Here is a 21,547-nt window from a genome sequence, read left to right as displayed (position 1 = left end):
ATAAATATATACAAATAGGTCAAATAAAGATAAATGCCATTTACCGGAATAACTTCTGTTGTAATCTCTTGTTTGCTGAATCTGTAAACAATGACATGTGCAGAAACTCCTGCTATGCACAGCATCCTGCTTTCTGGACACCATGAGATGATCTGAATGGCATATGGGTCTTCGTCCACTATGTCTGTGCTAAGCCTGTCATCTTTATTTCGAGATTTTTCAAAGACTTTAGCTGTTTTTAGTTTGTATAGCACTTGCAATGTTACTAGGAATTTTAAAAAAAGGTGGTTATATATGCACATCATTTTTTGTAAAATATCTTCCTTTATATAAAAAAATACATTGTTCACAAAAGGCAGTTCTGAAACAAGGGTTCTTAGCCTGTACTCACATTTCCATTTATACAGACTGGGATCCAGAGTCTGGTACGCAAATATAAAACTTCTCTACAGGTGGGATATATATGTGTGTGTGTGTGTGTGGGGCGTGCGCACCACCAATACCGTGGGAAACCAGATGACCCCCCCCCCCCCAGCAGCTCTCCACTGGCCAAGTTATGTCAGGATGCATAGCCATGCCCCAGATGTATAGTTACATCCCCTGATGTCATTTGGTCACAAGCCCATGCTCCCACTCGTGAAGTGTCTTCACTTGACAATGGCTTCCCCCATTGGGGAAGGCCCATATGCAGCAAAGCCATCCAGGAGTGCAGTCCCCTTCACACATGGATTCAATGGGGTTTCCTCAAGCTGGGGAAAGCGTCTGTGCACCAAAGCCTCCCTGGCTGAAGTGCTGGATGGAGGAGTGATCCTCTACCCACTGCCTCCAGCAGGGGAAGCACTTAGTGCAGGCACAGACCACGTGGCACCCACAGGCACACCAATGTGCTCCTGGACACCTTTCCAGGTGTCCACCAAGGTGCCCTACCCCTCCCACTTAAAAAAAAATTAACACATTTTCATACCAGCAGCCAGGGTTGCTGTGAAACAGGTTTCTGATGGGAATCCTGCTGTTATCTGCAATGTGTGACTGGAGATGAAGTAGGGATCCCACTCCACACTGCTTGCCCTCCCAACTGGGAGGGGGAGCAGCATACAGGGGCATTCCTTTTTCTCTCCAATCACAGATCAGAGATAACAATGGGGCTTCCTTTCCCTGTCTTTTCTGCAAGCCCCTGGTAGCTTTCTCAGAGACCCATAGAGGGAACCTTCATTCCCACTTCATTGTATACATTTAGACACCAGTTTAAGACCTTCCTCTTTAAGCAGGCATTTAATTTTTAATCTGTTGTTTGATTATTAATGTTACTGCTGGCTCCACAACGATTTGAGTATTTTTAGTGTTTTTAATGTTTAATATTATACCATTATTTTTGTTAAGTTGTTGTTTGGTTTGTAAACCTCCCTGAGGGCAAGTGCCAGTTGGGCACTATACAAATCTAAGAAACAAACAAACAAACAAACCCAAACCTCTACAGGATCACTCCTCCATCCAGCACCTTGGCTGGGGAGGCTTTGGTGTGGACATGCTTTCCTTGGCTGGAGGAAGCCCCTCTGGGTAAGAGTGTTTCAGAGATTGTTCATGACAGGTCAGACCGCTAATATGTATGGTTATCTCAAACTAACTACCCAGTCAAAAATTTTAACTTCATCTCCTTCATCAACTTGCTTAATCCCTGCCTTGGATATCAATGTTTGGTTCCAATACAACCAAAGTTAGTTGTTCGCAAGTCCTATTCAAATCAGACAATTTCATCAAAACTAACTTGAGCATTTCAATGGGACTTAAGCATGACTGACATGAGCCTTAATATTCAAGTGAACAAGGCAGAACGGAGACAAATAATAGCAGCGATAACATTCATAATGCAACAGCTTTATAGCAGCATGTAAGTTTGAAACGTTTTTATTTCTATAGGAACCTTACATAACTTGGCAAAGCACTCACTTGCAGAAGCATCCCAAAACTTGATTGATCCATCCGCATGCCTATTAAAACAGGAAATATCTTTAGAGAATGGATAGCAAGAATGAGATTTAGTTAGTTATATGAAATTGATAATACAAAGCCATATGGCTCTACTTGCTTCTTAGCTTCATTTTACTAGCAAAATGCCCAGCATTACCATGGGTAAGCCCAATGTTAAGGTGAGGCTTGTTTATTGTGTAGAATCCTGGAAAGAGGCAATACATCTGTATGCACAATGAATGCAATGACATTTCATGCTTCCAAGAGGTTCCTGATGGTGCAGTCCAGGATATACAGTGTCAGGTCTGCAGGGAAGGTTTTGCCACCAATGCAATGTTGTTATACGTGGAGTTTTATTTTTTTTCAATAGGAGTCAATGCTAGCCATATGGGAGAGACAAAGCGTTGCACTTGAGGACACCACTAGGGTGTGGGCTAAACTCACCCTTGCCCTGGTGACCTTAGAATCTGGGGAGAATACCAGTTTTTCTCCCTTTTAACTGTGTAACAGGCTGTAGAGTATTTATTTTGCTCCACAGAACAAATGGATGCCAGTGGAAACTAAGGGTTGTATCCAATGCTGTCATTCCACTAGTGCAAATGATGATGTGCTAGTGGAAGCCAAGTTCCAAACTATGTACAAAGGGAGAATCCAACTGAAGTTCTGCTTGCAGAAGCAGTTACACAGCTGCTTGCAGATCTTAGGTTTACAAAGGAGTCTCCTTGTTCAATGGGAAAATTCAAAAATTGAATGATAGGATTTATAATGGAAATCAGAAAAAAATATTCAATTCCATAGTAAATTCTTATCTTCTGATATACAATCTTATCCTCAGATTTGAGATATGGTAATCTCTTCTGCCATTTTACTTCTGTATTGAACAACATTTATATTCCTAATAAATGCTGGTCTTTATATCAGCAGTAGGTAAAGGCTTGTAAAATTTCCAAGGAAGGTGGGCATTTTGGATGGGAGGACTACAGCCCTTCTCTAGTCCTGTTCTCTCCTGATATATTGCTTTCCTCCCCATGAAAAATGGTCCAGGGGTGGGGTGGTGGGGCAAAGGAACAGAAATTCATTGTCCTCCTCCTTTTCACAAACCAAGTATTGGTTTTTGATGCATTGCCTTCTTCACCTACCCCAAATTGGTTCCTAACATTCTTTCTCACTCTGCGCATGATAGCTCATTGATACTACTACCCTAAATTATTTGTGGATTAAAAAAATATGCAACTTTACATATTATAATCTCCTTTGCTCTTGCAACGTCCAGTGAATGCTCATCTTACTACTTACCCGGTAATAATGATCTCTGGATAACTCTGCGTGACCAAACCCCAGTTTCCACCATTGATAGGCCATTCCTAATTTGAAAAATAAGTAGATTAAATCCAAATACATGGAACCCCATTCCCTAGAAATAAGGATATTATCTTCTTTTGGTACCTTCTTACTATAACCTTGACGCTTCTGCCGAGCCCCAACTGAATAAAGTGCTGGAATAAGGTCCACAGGACAATCGGCAAAATATTCACAACAGGTGACTGGAGATTCATGTATACTCAAAGGATAGGGATTCTCAAATATAGGATACCTTTAATGAGGAGATAAAAACATGAGGCTAGTTATTTTATGTATACATTTATGTAGACATTTTGGTATCATTTTTTTCTCCAAAGTGGTTTTCAACTATGACAAAAATGTCAACAGAAGAGAGCAAAATAAAATAAAATAAAATATTGGAGGCTTTTTTCAATGGTTCCTAAAGAGTTCAGTAGGTCAGGTTCATACAAAATGGACTCTTAGGGAGCAATTGCTCAGAAGACCCCAGACTCGTAGGCTTTTGAGTTTCCTATGCCCTGCTGGGCTGAAGCCAGGAAGGCAGGAGGAGGAGCAGAGGTGACCGTTGCCTCCCTGCTCTCCAATCTCCAGTATTTTCACTAGATAGGCCTTTCAGCTTGTCTAGAGAGGGAGCTTCAGAGGGGGAGAGAAGGAGCCTGGAGGCGGCTCAGGATATCCTAGTCTCTCCCGTCTCCGCCCCACCCACCAGAACGCTTCCTTCCCCCCTCTCCGAGGTAGAGATTCCAACATCCAAGAAGCAGCCAGTGTGGTTCTTTCCAGCTGCAATGGGGAGGGATCTGGGGTCAGATCTTTGGCTCCCCAGCTTCCTTGGTCAGAGATTTGGGCCTCGTAGGGGTTTTACAAGCAATCCTATGATCCCTGGGATCCTTGCCCAGGTCCATAGGATTGCTCTCTTAATGACTAAACAATATCTACAATAGCATGTAAGAAACGGACACCTCAGTAACATCTCATTATATCCTGAATTCTTACCCATTTTGTGCAAGATCAATAAGTACTAAATCTTTTTCTAGAAGAACAACCACAGCATATGGCTCTTGGAAATCTAAAGAAAAAAAAAAAAACGACGAAGAGGAAAACCAATTACTAATTTGCTTTTGATAAACATTTATCCTGATTTATGCTGATTTAAGTTTTTGTGAGGTTTGATTCAACATACTGGCATAAATTAGTAAAAATAAGAGATTTTCTACCTGAATGAACACATTAGAAAAGATCAGAAAAAAGCTTACACTGAACATCTCATTTATTTATGACATCTTGTACCATTTCTTACCAAATCTTTAATACTACTTTCTAATGATCCCAAAGCAGTGCATAATTAATAAAAGCAAGAACTATTAAAAATAGTCCAATTGAGCAATTAAAAATTACTACCATAATACACAGTCATAAACAACTCTAACACATGCTTTTCAACTCTTAAAAGCACAACTGAACAAGAGCAACTTCATCTGTCCACAGAACAGCATCAATGAGAGTGGCAAAGAGGAAGAATGAAAACAGATCCCCAGCCTTTGCAAGCAACCTCACCAACACACACACACACACACACACACACACAGTTTTGGTAATTTGGGAGGGGGACAGGACTGCAAAACCTCACCCATCTTATCTAGGAGAAGATAGCAGCAGTCACAAGAACAGTCCCTCCCTTCCCTCCCCTGCCAAATAGTAGATCCTTCCACTATAATCAAGAGCAGAGGCAACGAGGAATAAAGAAGCATTGTTTTTGCCAATTCAAGTAATATTCTTTGACAATGATGTTATTACAGCACAGAATCTGATTGACTATTTAGTATTGTGACATCATCATATTCACAATGTAATCCCTGACTGGCTGCGAATTACACTGTCAGGAAGAAGCAGCCCTTGCGGAAGAACAAGAATGGTATCAAAGCTGCAAACAGTGGGAGAACAGGAAGAAAGGAAGAAAGCTGGGGGCGGGGGGAGGTCTTGGCACCTCAAAAGAAACCTTTTCATGCCAATGGTGTTTATATGCAAACATTTAGAATAGCCCTAGGCCAAAATGAATTCACAGAAGGGCATTCTAGAACTTGGGGACTACCATGTCTTGTGGATGCCATTTTGCCTAATGTATGCAATTTTTTGATTAGAGAATTGCATTGTGAAATTTGGAGAAGTGCAAAAACCAAAGGATATTTGTCTTCTGGTTTATGTATTAGTTCATAAATTGCAAATCAGGTCAGTTCATATTAAAATGTAAACCAAATACATTTCTCCCCCATCCCAACAACATACTGGTAGCACTGGCTTGTCTTAGTATAACCTGTGATCATAATACAGTAGCATGCTGCAGAGTTGGCTTCCATGATGCCAGGAACATCTTTATTTCTCTCTCCCTCCTGCCTCACCTCCACTTCCTTTTCCTCATTTTAACCACTGAGCCTGAGGATCAATCCTGTGAAACTCAAAAGGTAGCTCATTGCTTTGTGATCTTTGGTTCATCTAATATTATATTGTTTCACTGTCCCAGCAATAAAAGGTTTTCAAATGGCCTGAATGTTTGACCCAGTCTCAAGCCACCATCTGGCACCGACTTCCCCAACCTTGTACCCTCAATATGTTTTGGACTTTTAACTCCCATCAGTCTGAGCTCAGAAATTCTGTGAGTTCCAGTCCAAAACATTTGGAAGGCACGATGTTTGGAGAGGCTGGTCTGGAGGATTGGGAACTTGCCATGGATTTGCATACTTCCCTTTTCCTACTCCATCATGTCAATTCTGTCCATCAGTAACCAGACTTCCAAATCTAGCATCTTTGGTTACCCCTACTCTCCAAATTATGGTCTGCAAACTCACGTCAAATCATTTAAAACAAATTAAAATTTGTATAATTATGACTTTTGAAGGAATGTTGAAGGCAAAACATAACGTGTAATAAGGACTGAGAAAAAGCTGCAGAATCACATACATTTCCCTCCTGAAATTTCCCCTCCCTTTGTATGTGAAATTCTGCAGAATGCTTTACCTTGTATTAATATTACTTGTGACCTGAAGGTGGAAGAAAAAAATGCTAACAAAAGAATAAACAGAAAAAGGTAAGAAATTCAGCTCAATGCTATTGCATCAGTTGAAGAGAAAATGAGTAGAGAGATGGGAGCCATTCCCAATGGGCATGCACTGGAGGCAACAGGGTGGGCTTCCAACCCAAAAAAGTTCAGTTCTAGAAAATTCCCAAAGGCACAGAACCCATATGTGTGATGGACAGAGACTACGAAGAACTCAGAGCTCTTACAGCTTGGTTCTAAAATGAATTTTGTAAGTTACCAAGTTTCATTTTAACTTGGATTAGTAATGGCCACAAGTAATACTGAAATAGGGCAGAGGTTGGAGATACTTGCACAAGGAGGAGGAAGGTGGGGACTTATATAAATCCTTGGCCTGCCCCATGCCTGTACATCTGAACTGGGAAGACCTCATTTTGCCCCTACAGTGATACAAGCAGGAGAGAGAATTCTCAAACTGGAGCAGTAAGTCAAAAAGGTAAGAAGAATTTGTTCAGAACCTACCATTAGGGTATGGAGTTTCACAGAGGGTTAGAAAATCAACTATTGAGTAATCCATTTCTAAAACAGCAGTGCTCTTTCCATGCATAACTGTTAAACAGGGTCTTCTTCCTACAGTGTCATATGATAAGCCACCTGACAAGATGATAAAAGGTTCTCTGGAAAGATAGATAAGTACACAGTTAAGATTATGAAAGACTTTATTAGAAGACTAATGAGTATATTGTCATCAAGCTATCAAAGATCAAGAGAGTAACCAAGAGCAATATACACACACACACACTACATACACACACACACCTGCTGTGCAAGAACACAAGCTTGCCTATTTTAAAATACACTGTATTACCCCACATTGCACTGATCTGTAGAGTACTCAGTGGTGATGCTTGAGCTATTAGCTAGCAGAAATTCAATATTTTAAACAGTATTTTAATAAAATTGTAAACACAAAATACTGTTCTGATTCAGAACAGAAAGTCATGTAGTGGCAAGAGTGTTGGACTGGGAGCCGGGAGATCCAGGTTCTAGTCCCCACTCGGCCATGGAAGCTCACTGGGTGACTTTGGGCCAGTCACACACTCTCAGCCCAACCTACCTCACAGGGTTGTTGTTGTGAGGATAAAATGGAGAAGAGGAGGATAATGTAAGCCGCCTTGGGTTCCTTGCAAGAGGAAAAGAGGCGGGGTATAAATGCAATAAATAAATAAATAAATAAATAAATAAATAAGTTGCACATACTGAATTCTCTTAAGAAATGCCACTATTCTTATTAAAACTCCAGACAGAATGGGGCGGCAGGGGGCAGTATTGGCCACTGGATGCAAACCTATGTTTTTGTTTTCCTTGAAACGTGTTGGATGTTTCATCCAAGCATGAATCTCAAAACTCTTCTCAAAATTTATCTTAAGGCAAAATTTGGTGGCAACAACAACAGATACACACAAAACAGCTTCATTCCATCTCATCTATATGAAGGTAAACAAGTGTAAAATATGTTGTTTATGGAATTATCTCCCTAAAAAGGCTTGCCTGACACTTGTGTTAATGCCTTTCCGGAAACAGTTTCTTAATTTTCTCAGGTTTTCAATATCTTTTATTAACTGACTGTTTTATCGGCAGTTGTTGTTTTATTGCATTTTATTATTTGGTTGTTTTTAATCTTGTGAACTATCTTAGTAATATATACTGAAGGGCATTATACAATTTATTAAATAAATAAATAAAGACACATTAGGTTGCATCCAGATTTAGCCATAATTAGAGTAAAGACTTTGAAATCAATGGGACCTACATTAGTAATGATTAATTTAAGTGCTAATGATTTCAGTAGGTCTGCTCTAAATATGACAAAATCGGGATCCAACTCTAGACTGAAACTGTTTACTTAGCTTTGTGGCCATTCTCCCTCATAGTATCCTGGATTTGGGGAGAAATTCTGGTCAGTCTTGCATCCCCTAACCCAAATTCCCTCCCTTAATCCAGGTAACCGTAACCTGTAACGGGTTTGATCGGGCTAATTTCATTTTCCTAAGGACGTAAGAAGATTTGTGCTGGATCAGTTGAAAGGCCTATCTAGTCCAGCATTCTGTCCACACAGTGACCAACCAGATGGCTACAGGAAGCCCTCAGCAGGACATGAATGCACGAGTACTCTTCCTACTTGAGTTTCCCAGCAACTGTTATACACAGGCAAACTTCTCCATTCTCCTTTTATTTTTTCTTCAACTAATGCTAAAAAATTCTGTATTCCCCTTTGATGACATGAGCAGGTAGCCCTTGTTGGACCAGGGTTTTTTTGGGGGGTGGGGGGCTTTTCCTTCCTCTTTCAAAGAATACAAACTATTATTTTTCTGCATACCTCGGAGCCACCTCTCCCTTTGTCTATGGACAGTCCCATTTTGCTGTCCTATTGGTCAGTGTCACTCACTATACAATGAAAGCAAATTAATGTATCTTCTGTAGTTTCATATTACCGACGTCCCTGTATTTTCAATTACTGCAAGGAATCCTCAAGTAATGGAATAAAAAGTCTTAAGAATGTATATTCTTTTTTGTGAAGGATGTCTGAAAGATCAGGTTCCTGGGAGCCTGAGAAACCATGTACTTTCATACCCATATTTTTTTATGTAGCAAAATACATTTCTGGCTGCATAGAACAGAAAAGTTCATGAATGTACCTGTTGTTGTTGCCACATTTTAAATCCATAGAAGCATTTCAATAGATGTTTTCTATGTTTTTCCTTTCCAAAGACTGAGTTGAATCCAGACAACCTTCTATTTCGGCAAGAGGCTAGGACCCATCAGATGCTGCCATGGGAGAAAGGGGGAGGCTATTTTCGCCAATTTCCTCCTTCCCCCAGTAGCCCCCTATGCCCCACAAAAGCTGATCTAGAGGGACAGGGGACTCTCTCAAACAGCATGGGAGTGGGTGCAGGGGATGCAGGGGAAAGAAGGAAACAACAAAAATTGCCTCCCTTCCCTCTTCCAGAGGAATATCCTGTGAATGGAACTCTGCTCATGGGAAGCCTAGATTGCACTCTCCATGTTTATTCACTGCAAATATGCAAACGGAATTAAATAATTGTTTCTGAATTCTTACCCAGCTCTGGTAGTTTTGTATTCCACTTTGAGAATAGGTTTACAAGGCTCTGGCTTCTTTCCATCTTTTACCTGCTTTCCTAAAACAAAATATTTTCTTAATTACATTTAAAAATAATTTGAAAGATATCAAAATCTTAAGAATGTTCCATATATTAGAAAGCTTATATAAATAAATAATATATTAAATTACCAATATTATTCTTGCAGATTTAATTCAAGTAACTTAATTATGTATATTATAAACATTAATATTTGTCTGGAATAATCTTCAGCAGTCCTGTATGCTATTACCTGGGAGAAAGTCTCAATCTATTAAACTCAATGGGGCTTACTTCCATGTAAATATGCACAGGATTTCTCTGGAAAACTAAAGAATAAAGAACTCTTTTCCCTGCATTGTAACTCTGATCGAAAAACTATTAATATTTGGACTTCTTTCGATTGAAGATAGAAACCAGGTTTACCATTTTAACAAAAACTCTTCTCCAATATATAAATGCACTTATAATGAACTGAAATAGGATAGTTACTTTTTGCAGTTACTTATTTTACATAGCGATCACCCTTTCATGACTCTTAGCCTAAATACGAACGAATTTGTTTTTAATATCTAAAAAGTAGAGCCACGTTTGACAGTACAGAATGCAGTGCAAGACAGGCAAAATCTAGATACTCTGTTTTTATATCAATGTACAATTCTGATAACATGCCACTGGAGACATCTTTTTGTAAATACCATGGTAAGATTATATTATACTGTAAATTTATCTTCATGGCAGTAGGAATTGTACGAGGTACAGAAACGGAGCCTTGATTTTTTCCTGCTCATTTTACATTAAACGTACTACAGTGTCTATACTTAAGATGTGAGCAAACCATCTTACAAGTTACAGTGGTTTTGAATTGGCTAAATATAGACTATGTTTCTTCTTCCTCCCCCGCTGGTTCCTTTCTCCATCGCCAACATTAACTTAGTAGATCCCACGCCCATAATAACTAGGCTTGCTAACTTTTGAACTAGCCCCATGCAGCTGTTTCTTTAACAAGTTTAATTTACAGCAACTAGCAGGTGACAGTCTTTAGCTCCATGCCATGAAAGGCTTATTTGCCTGACTTCTGCATTCTTCTGTTAAATGTGGATCAGGACAGCCTGTCCCCCTCCACACACCAGTTGGTAATCCAAACAAACAAACAAACAAACATTCAAACACAGCATATCAACTCCATGATCCTAGTGCTAGGTCACAGAAAGTACACCTAGAGTAGTATATACTGTGATTCTTCCTGGCATAATAAAGGCAGAAGTTTCCATTTAGTCCAAAAACAATGGAATGTCAAAACCAAGTCTTGATTACAAGAGACAAGACAGATGATATAAGCAGCAGAGTTGCAAGAGAGGGGTGTGTGTGTGTGTGTGTGTGTGTGAGAGAGTGTGTGTGTGAGAGAGAGAGAGAGAGAGAGAGAGATCTTCTGCTCTGTGAATGGGATGGGTGGGCTAAAGAAACAGCTGTCAAAACAAGTAAATATTAGTAGGTAACGAGTTTAGGTGACTTAGCTTGCAAACCACTCTAATAGTGCAACCCTATGCATGTCTACTCAGACACAGACACAGTTACTCCCAGTTACAGTTAAGTAGAATGTCAACCTAAAGCATAGAGTATAGACTCTATTAAGTACAACACACATCCATTTTGAACTTACCATGTGGAGTGATTGTCTGCAATGGCTTGGTAGGGTTCCTTACATTCCATATAGTCAAGGTGCCATCTGAATGGCTACAAATAAACTGTTTTCCTTCATGATGCCAAGCTACAGAATGGATTGCCTGAGCAAAGAAACCCCCCAGAACATATTCAAAGTATTAAGCAGAAATATAACAATAGTTCAATGTTTATCTAAACACTCACATGTTCTTCATGTGATTATATCTGCCATAAATAATATTTTAATGCAGTCCTGTAACACTGATTCTCAAGAGAATTTGTTTTCTTCTGTAAAGAACGGTATTATGTGTGTGCTGTGCAGCAGTTATACTATTTAATATCTGTCTATTAAATATCTATTTCATATCTCTTCAGTATACTGTTTAAAAGTGATGTGGAAACCTAATGAAAGTGTTGCAAATTACAAAAATATGTAAGTATTTATTTCCAATTGCCTAAGCTGCACTAGTCAGTTAATTGAAGCATGCAATATCTTTTATTCTGGCTACAATTAAATATTGCAGCCTCAGTTTTACACTGGCATGTTTGCTTGCACTGTTGGTGAAAGATTCATACACAGTTATCATAGCTTGCCCACAGTGGTATAGGCATTAGTAACCTCAAGACTAGATTACTGGAACGTGTTCTATGTTGGGTTACCTTTACAGATGGTCCAGGAGTTGCAGCTAGTACAGAATGCAGCTATTGTCAGGAACTGCCCCTTTTCAGCATATAACTCCTTTGCTAGGGAACAGCACTGGTTGTCTATTTACTACCGGTCCAGTTTAAGGTTTTGATACTAGTATATAATGCCCTAAACAACTTGGAACCAGGATACCTGAGAGACCGCCTTCTCCCTTATCAACTTGCTCTGTCACTGAGGGCAACAGATGAGGCTCTCCTGGTGGTTCCGCATGACCCTATGACCCGGTTGGAATCTACCTGGAACAGAGTCTTCAGTGTGGTGGTTCCCCCTCTGCAGAAGTCCCTGCCTCTGGATATCAAGCAGGCACCAACATTGTTTTGTTTCTGCTGGTACGTGGTGAAGACATTTTTATTACAAGCCTTCCCCGGTTAATCTGCTGCATGGTTTTTATTGGTACTCTGTTTTAAAAATAACTGTTAATATTGGGTAGTATCCAAGTGGGGCCTTGCACGCATGGCCAGCCCTGCCAGGCCCTGGTCCGTGCACAGCCATGATATAGCGCTTCTGGGGGCAAGCTCCGAAATGAGCGCAAATGCTCATTTATTTTTAGTTTTTATTGTTCACCACTCTGGAATCTGTTTAGATGTGGAGCAGTATATAACTGTTGTAAATAAATAAACAAACAAATAAAGTCATAGTTTGGGATGCTATCCTGCTCTTGCAGAAATGTACTCTACACTAAGTTCTTTTTAGCTAATGCATTCATTATGTCTTAAGTTTTAGTTGTCATGGCCAACTATGCTTTTCAAGAACGGAGCTAGCCTCAAAAGTCTTTCCTGTATCATTGTTTTCTAAAGACTGACACATCAATTAGAAAGGCATTATGTGATCATCTGTCAAGCTACTAGCTGATCAAAACAATAAAAACCCCAGTGGGGAGAGAGAGAAAAATTGATGTCAAAAGTATGCACTTTTAATCAAGTACTGCAAATTACCTTGATAATACCAGCATTTATCAACACCTTGCTAATTATTCACAACAAGAAAGAAAGCCACTGATTTTACAACAAACCTGATTTGTACTCAAATGAGAATCAGTCAACATATAAGAAAAACGATCTGCACTCCAACAAAATTACCACAATACATTGTTATTTGTAAAATAATGAATCCAATTTCTAAACGTAATGAATAGATTGCATAAAAACACATAAGTATAAAATATGTAGCTTTTTATTTCCTTGTTAGAACATTTCTGCAGATCTTAAACTGCTGAAGTCATATACACAAATTGCAGTACCAGCTCCACTTTACAGAACAAGTGGAAGTGACAAGATTTTTGGCTGTAAGCGACAGTGATCAGCTAACACAGCATTAAGGTAATGTGTATGGCATAAACTGCAACCTTGTGTTAAACAGCTAATACTATTGAGATTTCTATAACTTGGATGAAAAGCATCTCTAGAATTTAGTCTTTAGAAATCTATTACTACATTGTGAAGCTTTGGTAGAATATAGTAATAGTTTTTAGCTTTCTACTGTTTCAACTCCTTGTCTACTAAGGAACCCTCGCATGTCTGCCACAGAAGCCTTGCACAGGGCAAAACATTTTATAATGTTTTGGGGTGTATATTCTATCTGTGGTGCTACAAGAGCCTAGAACATAACCAACACTCCCCAGGGACTGCACACAGCAGAGGAGAATTGCCTACCAGTACCAATCTGTCTTTTCAAGAAAGCTTAACCACAATAACTGATCTTCTAATTGACGAATCACTGATAAGCTTTCAAAGAATCCCAGAGGTCCCCAGAGCACACTTTGAAAACCAATGGAATACAGCATTAACTTCATTACAATACTAGTAGACTTGAAATTTTGGTATACAAAAACTCAAAGCCAGTGATATTACAGAATACAAAATACAATAAAAAACAGGCTGAAAACAAACAGATGAGCCTTCTTCCCTGAATATTCTAGCCAAATATACATTACCTCTGCATCATAAAGTACTAATTAACGAAAACAAGCAAGAACAGACATCCAGTAGTGGTTTGTTGTTGTTTTTTACTTTTTTCTTCATACTTAAGCAATCACCCATTTCCTAAAATGCCTGCAATGTAACTTGTGTAACAAGAGAGCCAGTGTAGTGTAGTGGCAAGAGTGTTGGACTGGGAGCTGGGAGATCCAGGTTCTAGTCCCCACTCGGCCATGGAAGCTCACTGGGTTACTTTGGGCCAGTCACACACTCTCAGCCCACCCTATCTCACAGGGTTGTTGTTGTGAGGATAAAATGGAGAGGAGGAAGATAATGTAAGCCGCCTTGGGTTCCTTGCAAGAGGGAAAAAAGGCGGGATATAAATGCAATAATAAATAAATAAAATAAAAATAACTTGATGCCTTTCCAGGTTTCTTTCAAGTCATCTCTATTCTTACTGAAAATTATGTGGTTAATAGCTACTCCCCCAAAGCTAAAGAAATACCCTTCCTATATTTCGTTCATTTCTATCAATATAGCTTCTCAAAACAGTAAACCACTTTGCTGCAATATCAGCAACTTTGATACCAGATTTTATACATTTGCATTCATAACATCAAAAAAGCCATGAAAGAGACAGATCTAAAATAAAAACATTACAAACAAGCCAGGGGCAAGGAGCAGAAACCTAAATGACTCAACAGCAACACTGTAATAGTGGTCGAAAAATTCTCTTTAACCCGTATAACCTACTGTTTAAGTCTTCGTCTAACTACCTTGTTCTCGTTCATGGACTGAGTGAAGAATAGGATGTTTTATCATATCTGGAAAATGAGAGCAGAGCTTCCATGGTGGAAACAGGAGCGAGTGGTGGGGCTTGATTTGTAACAGTAGATTTGGCTTAGCTTCCTTTTCACCCAAAGCCATGGAAAATGTGTCCTCAAGGGTGCATTCTGTTATGTTCTGTACCATTATTATAAATTTTACTGTGAACCTGCTAAGCTGCAACAAGTCAAACAAGGCACCGAGCAGTAAACCTCTTTCTGCAAGACCACATAGACAGAACAGGAAAATCTCCTTTGCTTCCAACCTATAACAGCCTATCTAGTTGCAGTCCACAACAATTCCTAGCTTGACAATGCCTTTTATGATATATCGCCACACAACTTCAGAGTGCCAAATGATAGAATGTCTGTTGATCCCCTCCAGTGCGAAGGGAAAATATGATTCCAGTTTTACAGAAGAAAATTTAACCTTCCACTCATGAAGTTGCTTTTCTTTGTTTCTCCTTCAGGAGTGTAGTATTTAGTAGTTCAGGGAAAAGTGATGTTTCCACATGTGTGCTTATAGCAGAATACCACTAACTGTCTAACAGCTTGACTTGTAATTACTTATCTGCATTGCAGAGTTGGTGAGAGCCAGTGGGTGCAGTAATTAGTATTGGAATGGGGCTCAGGAGGTCCTGGTTCTAGTCTCCACTTGGCCAAGAAGCTCACTGGGTGACTTTGGGCCAGTCACTGACTCTTAGCCTAACCTACCTCACAGGGTTGTTGTGAGGATAAAATGGAGAGGACTATGTGTATTCCACCTTGGGTTCCATGGAGGAAAGGTGGAATATAAATGTAACAGATAAATGATATAATTAATATAATATAGAGGTTTAAGTTGATTATTAAAATATGCATTTATTTCTGCAAATTTCTTCTACAAGGATGAGGTATATTTTCTGGTTGTTGTTTTTTAAATAAAGCACATCGGTTGTGTATTCTGTGAGGGCAACCAGCCTACCAACACTGACAGTGGGTAGTATAGGTTTCACCAGATACACATTGCAGTCCCTACAATAGATAGGCCCTACACACACACACCCGCCATTATTATGCATTTTTCTAGAATATATCCAACATCTCTGTCACATTTTGAGAGTATCAGAGAGATAGAAATGCAAGGAACCAATTCAAATGGGGGAAACAATGAGTCAAAGATACAATGCCCCAAAACTGGGACTGTGCCTTGGAACAGGTTTTCAATGTTTTATCCCTCTCCAAACTGAAGAGGTAGCTTCAGCAGGGAATGAGAAAAGTCAAGCATTTTGTCCCATCTAAACCAAGTTCCTTGCAAGGTAGGCAGCAAATAATTCTTGTCTACATCACAACTATGTCTTGTAAGTTTGTGGTGGGATCTGCCATAGCATGACGACAGTGGACTCCCATCCTTCACTGATGCCATTGCCAGAGGTGGAGCTAGATCTTCTTCAGACTTGTGCATATAATAGGCAAATCCTCAGTTCTCTAGGTCATACCCCTGTGCAAACCAACAAATTGAAGGAAAGGACCACACAGAGAAGTATTAGGTAGATTTGCATTGACTTCTAAAATAAATGGACAGTAATGAGGAATTGATAAAAAGGAAGGCGAATCTCAAAGGACTGGTTCGCATGTCACGATATCCAGAACAAGGCAGTGTGCTGCAGTATGCTGCACGATCGCTCCTGCTTCAAGTGAGAGTGGCTAAACAAACCCTGGACTTTCTGTGCATGGTTTCATTAGTGTTCTGTGTGAACCAGGAACTCTGGCTGATCTCTCCCCTAACAAGCCAGATAAATAACTCAGTTTGTTCTTGGCTTATTTCTCTGGCGTGTCTGAATTTTTTAAAATTCTGTGTTATTGTGACATGCAAATATGGCCAAAGAATCTATTTAACCATCTAATATGCCCAGCACATTTCAGAATATCACTTTCTTCAAGGGAACAAGAGATAACTACATAGAATATTATAACATACTTACTTATGAATACACACACTAAGATCCCCAGTCTTTACTGTTTTTGAGATTGTGGATATTATACACAATTTGCTTATGTATTTGATACAATGTGCATAATTTTATATACGTTTATTATTTGATGCTGCCTTTCTCTTTTTTGGTCACTAATCAGGCAGACTGTTGAGGCAGGGTGAAAACCACTCAACTTAATAATAGGGATTACTGTGAAAAAGAAAACCGATTTAGTCTCTACGCCAGTATCACCGTGTACATACCTTTACTTGGGCCTGTGTTAAAATGATCAACTGTTATCCCCCCAATCCAGCTAGCACCTTCCAAACCACACATAGATATTGACGAGGTTCAGATGATCATGGCGGGAAGCCACCGCGGCTTCTTTCCCTGCCCCTGTACATGCCACACACGTGATTGTCATTTGCATAATTACCCGCGACAGTGCATGGGTTGCTGTGTCATCTGAACCTGACGTAGTGCATGGCAGGGGTGACATCTTACCCAACCCGCAGCCCATGGCTTGTAGTAGGGGTTGTGGAGTGGGTAAGAAGCCACCCGGCATGCACTGTGCCAGGTTCGGGCGTTGTGGTAATTATGCAAATGACGGTCACATGTGGAACACACGTGAGGCAGGGAAAAGAAGCCATGTTGGCTTCTTCCCCCCTCTGATCATCCGAACATAGCCAGTATGTAAGACATCTGGAATTCCACCAAAATGATCTTAAATTTTTACGAAGTATTGATTTTTGCGCTTGTTTTTATATTCTACACTATTTCTCAGTAAAGACTAGTATTTTTACAGTGAAAAAAAATCACTCTAAATTGTGTTACTATTTCCTAATCCATAAATTGCAAACTATTACTCCCACTGGACTGTGAGACTGAGTGTTTCAATATCTGCATACTTGAAGCTTTCATAACGTGAAGAACTCTAGAAATATTGCTACTTTTTAATTGTCCTTTTAAACCAGGCATTACATTGACTTCCGGCAAATAGTGCCGGAAGTCAGCTTCCTTAAAAGGATGTTCCAACTTGTACTGCATGGACTGTTAATTTAAATTCAAATGCTTCCCCACTATCCATTAGGTCCTTCAAATGTTGAAATGTGTAGAACGTCTAAGAAAAAGATATCGGCATAGTACACTCCTGTAGACTACACAGAGTGTCCAATGAGGATACTAAATAGTAACTACATTTAACTATGAACTCCTAACCTAATCACACTCACTAACCTTTGGGTGTAGGACAAATTCCAGTCTTGGGGTACAGCAGAGGGCCACATTAGTGACATCACACATCAAAAATAGGCTTCTGCCTCCTGAATGGACTGAAGATTCGTCATAAGATGTCCTAAAAAAGGAAAATATTTTCTCTCTTTTATAGAATGCTCCCTTAAAATAGCCAATATGCTCCTTGGTTGGTGTAATCATGGTTACTAGGGCAGCATCTAGTATGAAATACCAGAAATTGGTATATGTCTTTAAATGTCATTATGATCAAAGAAGTTGATAACAATTTACCATCTTAGTAGTCATGAGGGTTTCAGTATGGCTGCAAGTGGGATTGTGAAGAATAAGGACTGCTCTTTTGACAGAAGAGGGTACAGCTCAATTTCCATGTATATGTGGTTTTTGATATACATCTGTATTGCATAGAATTGTGCACTCCTAATGAAAAAATGTGTTTCATGAATTCATGTAAATAAAAAGGGGAAAAGCTAAGGTGTTTTTATTTACTGTTGACCAAGGTATTAGCAAGTTTCATTTGGTAAGCCTTTAAATATAATCACACTAACTTTTGCTTTGTTTCATAATAAATGGGGTTCAAAAGATATTATTATGTCAGCCACCCCTGTAGGAAACAATGTTTTGCTGCATTAATGGCTATTAAGATTTGTTAAGACAAATATTTAAAGGTGCTCGACATTTGGTTCCATCATTTCTGACTAGCAGTTCACTTTCAACTCATAAGACTTACTGATAAAAATTTAGCTGTAATCCTATCACAGAGGCATAAATAACGATGGGTTATATCTCCCTTCCTCAGAAATTCCTGGTGACAGAAAGTGTCATCATCTGCAGTCTCCTGAAGTTCTCTACCCAGAATAAATATGACTTGCAACTGGTCAAGCAGTCCTCCAAGTCCATCAATGCAACAGACAGAAAATCCCCTATTTAAAAGAGTTATAGCTCTGCAATCAAACTAGAGTGTCTCACTGAGCTGAATAGAAGTGCTTTTTAACAGGGTTATCAAACTGATCTCTGTGAACAGAAGTTATGAGAAGGCCCAAAATGTATCATCCAAAACAAATCTCTAAACAGCATTTTCCTACAGAATTAGAGCAGAAAACACCTTCTCTGCCACCATAGTAGTCTAATCAGCCTTAGCATGATTTAAATGCTGTCTGTGTACTAGATGTCCACCTACCTGGTTGAACTTACTTGCATAAAAAAACACACCCCAAAAAAGAAGAGGTAATCATACCTAACTATGTGTATATAAAAATCCACCCTAAGATGATCAAACAAGCCAATGAGATACAGAACATGTAAAGACCAAATCTATAATATTGTCAGGGTGGAAAATGAGCCGATAGAACCCCAGAGCAGTTCTGATTCTGAGGAGGATCAGCAATTCGTGGGAGAGGAGCTCGCTCATCCCTCACAGGCACAGCAGCTCCTCACAGGAGATTCCTCCTGCCAGCATTCCTGAGATAGGATCCTAGCATAGGATAGGATCCTAGCAGCGAGAAAGTGCGGGAATGGGGCTTGCTAGATGCTCGACGCAGACGCAGGGAGCGACGAGCGATGGAGGGTGCGGAAAGGAAGCGTAGCGCCCATTTGGCGCGCAAGCAACGGCCGCCTCCCGTGGACCCAAGGGAAAGAGGGAGGATCTCTCCCTAGCCCATATGTTCAGGGTCTTCAAGTGACTCTCCTTCAAATGGGGATCAACTGCCTACTTGGAGCATAAGCTACTCTGCTGTTCCTTGCTTAGTCGCTGGTGACTAGCATCTGAAAGAGTCATTAAGTTGTAAAAGGATTAAAGCCTTGAAAAGAATCCTTTTGTCTGTGTCTTAAGTTGGCTATTGGAGTCTACTGAAAGAGGCCGCTAGGGCGCTCCTGACAAATATTTTAAATTAAAGACAACATACTGAAGCGATACAGTGAACAGCAGAGGAAGGCACGTTTTGTCTATAGCCCCCACTCCCTAAAGCTGTTTGAACCTTCTGAAAACCTGCTCCAGAGGGTTGGGGACCATTCACTTGTTAAGTGAAATCCACCAACCTACAGCAATGATAATGTTGCTTGAAGTTTCTTAGGCAGCAATCCTATAGACACTTACCAGGGAATACGTTCCACTGAATTCAATGTGTCCCACTCTGGAGTAGACAAGTTAATGAGCTCCCACATTCCAGAAATCATAATGTTGGATTTTGCTCAACTATTGCATTCAGTTAATAGCATTTAGGGATAGTGACAGTTACACAGCAATGTTTGTATGCGGTATTGTTTTAGATAGTCTGTATGTGTACTATTTGATTAACTCAAGATCAAAACCTTCTACTGGTTCACTCTCTTAACATTCCTCTGCTGGGATAAGAGGAATCGAATATATCAAAAGGAACTCATTTAGACTGTAACATATGGCAAAGTCATTAAAACAGAAATTATTCATGGAAATGTTCCTCCTCCACGGAGGATAGCTTAAGAGTAGTCTCAACAAGGTTAACATTATCATGATGCTTTAACTGTTACATCTGTGAGATGAAATATTGTTAAATTGCCATGAAATGATGTGACAAACTGTAGAATTTGTGATATATATCTATACTACAAGATAGGGATGGAGAGATCAGTCTATTTCACATGAGTTCGTTCATTACATTTCTTCTGCAATGTTTCCACAATAATGTGTGATTTTTTTAAAATATGCACACAAAAATTGGTGTATAAATACTTGAATAGGTATTTGTAAATGTTTCTCACAAAATACCCTTTTTTAAATATTTTATTTAAATGTACACATTTATAAATGTTTTTTATCTTAAAATTTGTGTTTTAAAACACATTTTAATACATTTTTGAGCTGACAATTGTACTGCAAAATTCTGAGAAATGTCAGATCCAAATAATTTGAAATCTGAACTATGTTCCAATCTGCACATTAGTCTGGGAGGTACAGATCAGGTAACTTTGGAACTCAAAGATCAAATTCCTCAAGCAACCTTACTCCAAGATTGACAACTTTTGCACTTTTACATGTGTTTTCCTCTCTGTCATTCTGGGAAGTCATAACTCACCACTGCATTGACCACTACAGACTGCACTTACTAAGGATTGGTCTGATAATACACAAAAGTTTAATCTAGGAACATAGGAGCCTTATACCAAGTCAGACCATTGGTCTATCTAGTTCAGCACAGGGAACTCAGACTGGAGACAGGAGTATTTCCCAGCCCTACCTGGTGATGCTACGGACTGAACCTGCAACCTTCTGCATGCAGAGCACATGCTTTACCACTGAGATAGCACTCTTCTCCTTTCAAGTTAAACCTTTAAAGCCATGTTCACCCTTAGGGTTAAGTGAGGCAATGCACCGGGGGAACTGCATTGTAACCTTTACAGAAGCTAACATTATTAAGCTAACAGGGCTCAGATTTACCCCACTGAAATGAATGGGAGAGTGAAACTACCAAAGCTAACTGAGTCCATTCTATCCCCAACAGCTCCTCAAAATAGGGTAGGAAAAATGACTTAGCATTTTGCCTGTATCATAAATTTTATTTTGCTGTTTACACCACTTGGAGAGCACTGGAGTAGATGTTTTCTGTTTTTGTAATATTTGTCTGTACATTCCTGTGCATCTAGAAAACCCCATTACAAAGCAATACAGGGGTCTACTGGACTCAAGGGGTAAATTTTATCCTAGAGGATGAATTCTGCTCCAAGTTGGTTTTATCTTCATGCTGGTGTTAA

General features: G+C 39.5%; 1 protein-coding gene across 18 annotated transcripts in view; it reads right to left on the bottom strand.

The window, feature by feature from the left end:
- STXBP5 (syntaxin binding protein 5) overlaps nucleotides 1–21,547 on the bottom strand; it is a 159,707-nt gene that overhangs the window by 56,503 nt on the left and 81,657 nt on the right. For 17 of the 18 annotated variants that reach the window (XM_084827793.1, XM_084827788.1, XM_084827791.1 and 14 more), the window contains exons 8-15: nucleotides 11,165–11,288; nucleotides 9,462–9,540; nucleotides 6,863–7,017; nucleotides 4,303–4,375; nucleotides 3,415–3,562; nucleotides 3,265–3,332; nucleotides 1,948–1,988; nucleotides 45–265 (exon numbers count right to left, since the gene is read on the bottom strand). In XM_084827793.1, coding sequence (XP_084683919.1) covers nucleotides 45–265; nucleotides 1,948–1,988; nucleotides 3,265–3,332; nucleotides 3,415–3,562; nucleotides 4,303–4,375; nucleotides 6,863–7,017; nucleotides 9,462–9,540; nucleotides 11,165–11,288 — 909 coding nt within the window. Of the gene's footprint in view, nucleotides 1–44; nucleotides 266–1,947; nucleotides 1,989–3,264; nucleotides 3,333–3,414; nucleotides 3,563–4,302; nucleotides 4,376–6,862; nucleotides 7,018–9,461; nucleotides 9,541–11,164; nucleotides 11,289–17,803; nucleotides 17,922–21,547 lie in introns of all 18 variants that reach the window. The other variant, XM_084827797.1, reaches the window with a different exon arrangement.

The sequence above is a fragment of the Heloderma suspectum genome, chromosome 1 (genome assembly GCF_057233095.1).
Source record: "Heloderma suspectum isolate Gila_16-S chromosome 1, 16-S_ref, whole genome shotgun sequence".
NCBI lineage: Eukaryota > Metazoa > Chordata > Lepidosauria > Squamata > Helodermatidae > Heloderma > Heloderma suspectum.
The sequence above is the reverse complement of the archived record's forward strand: the minus strand, read 5'-3'. Positions and strand labels throughout refer to the sequence as shown.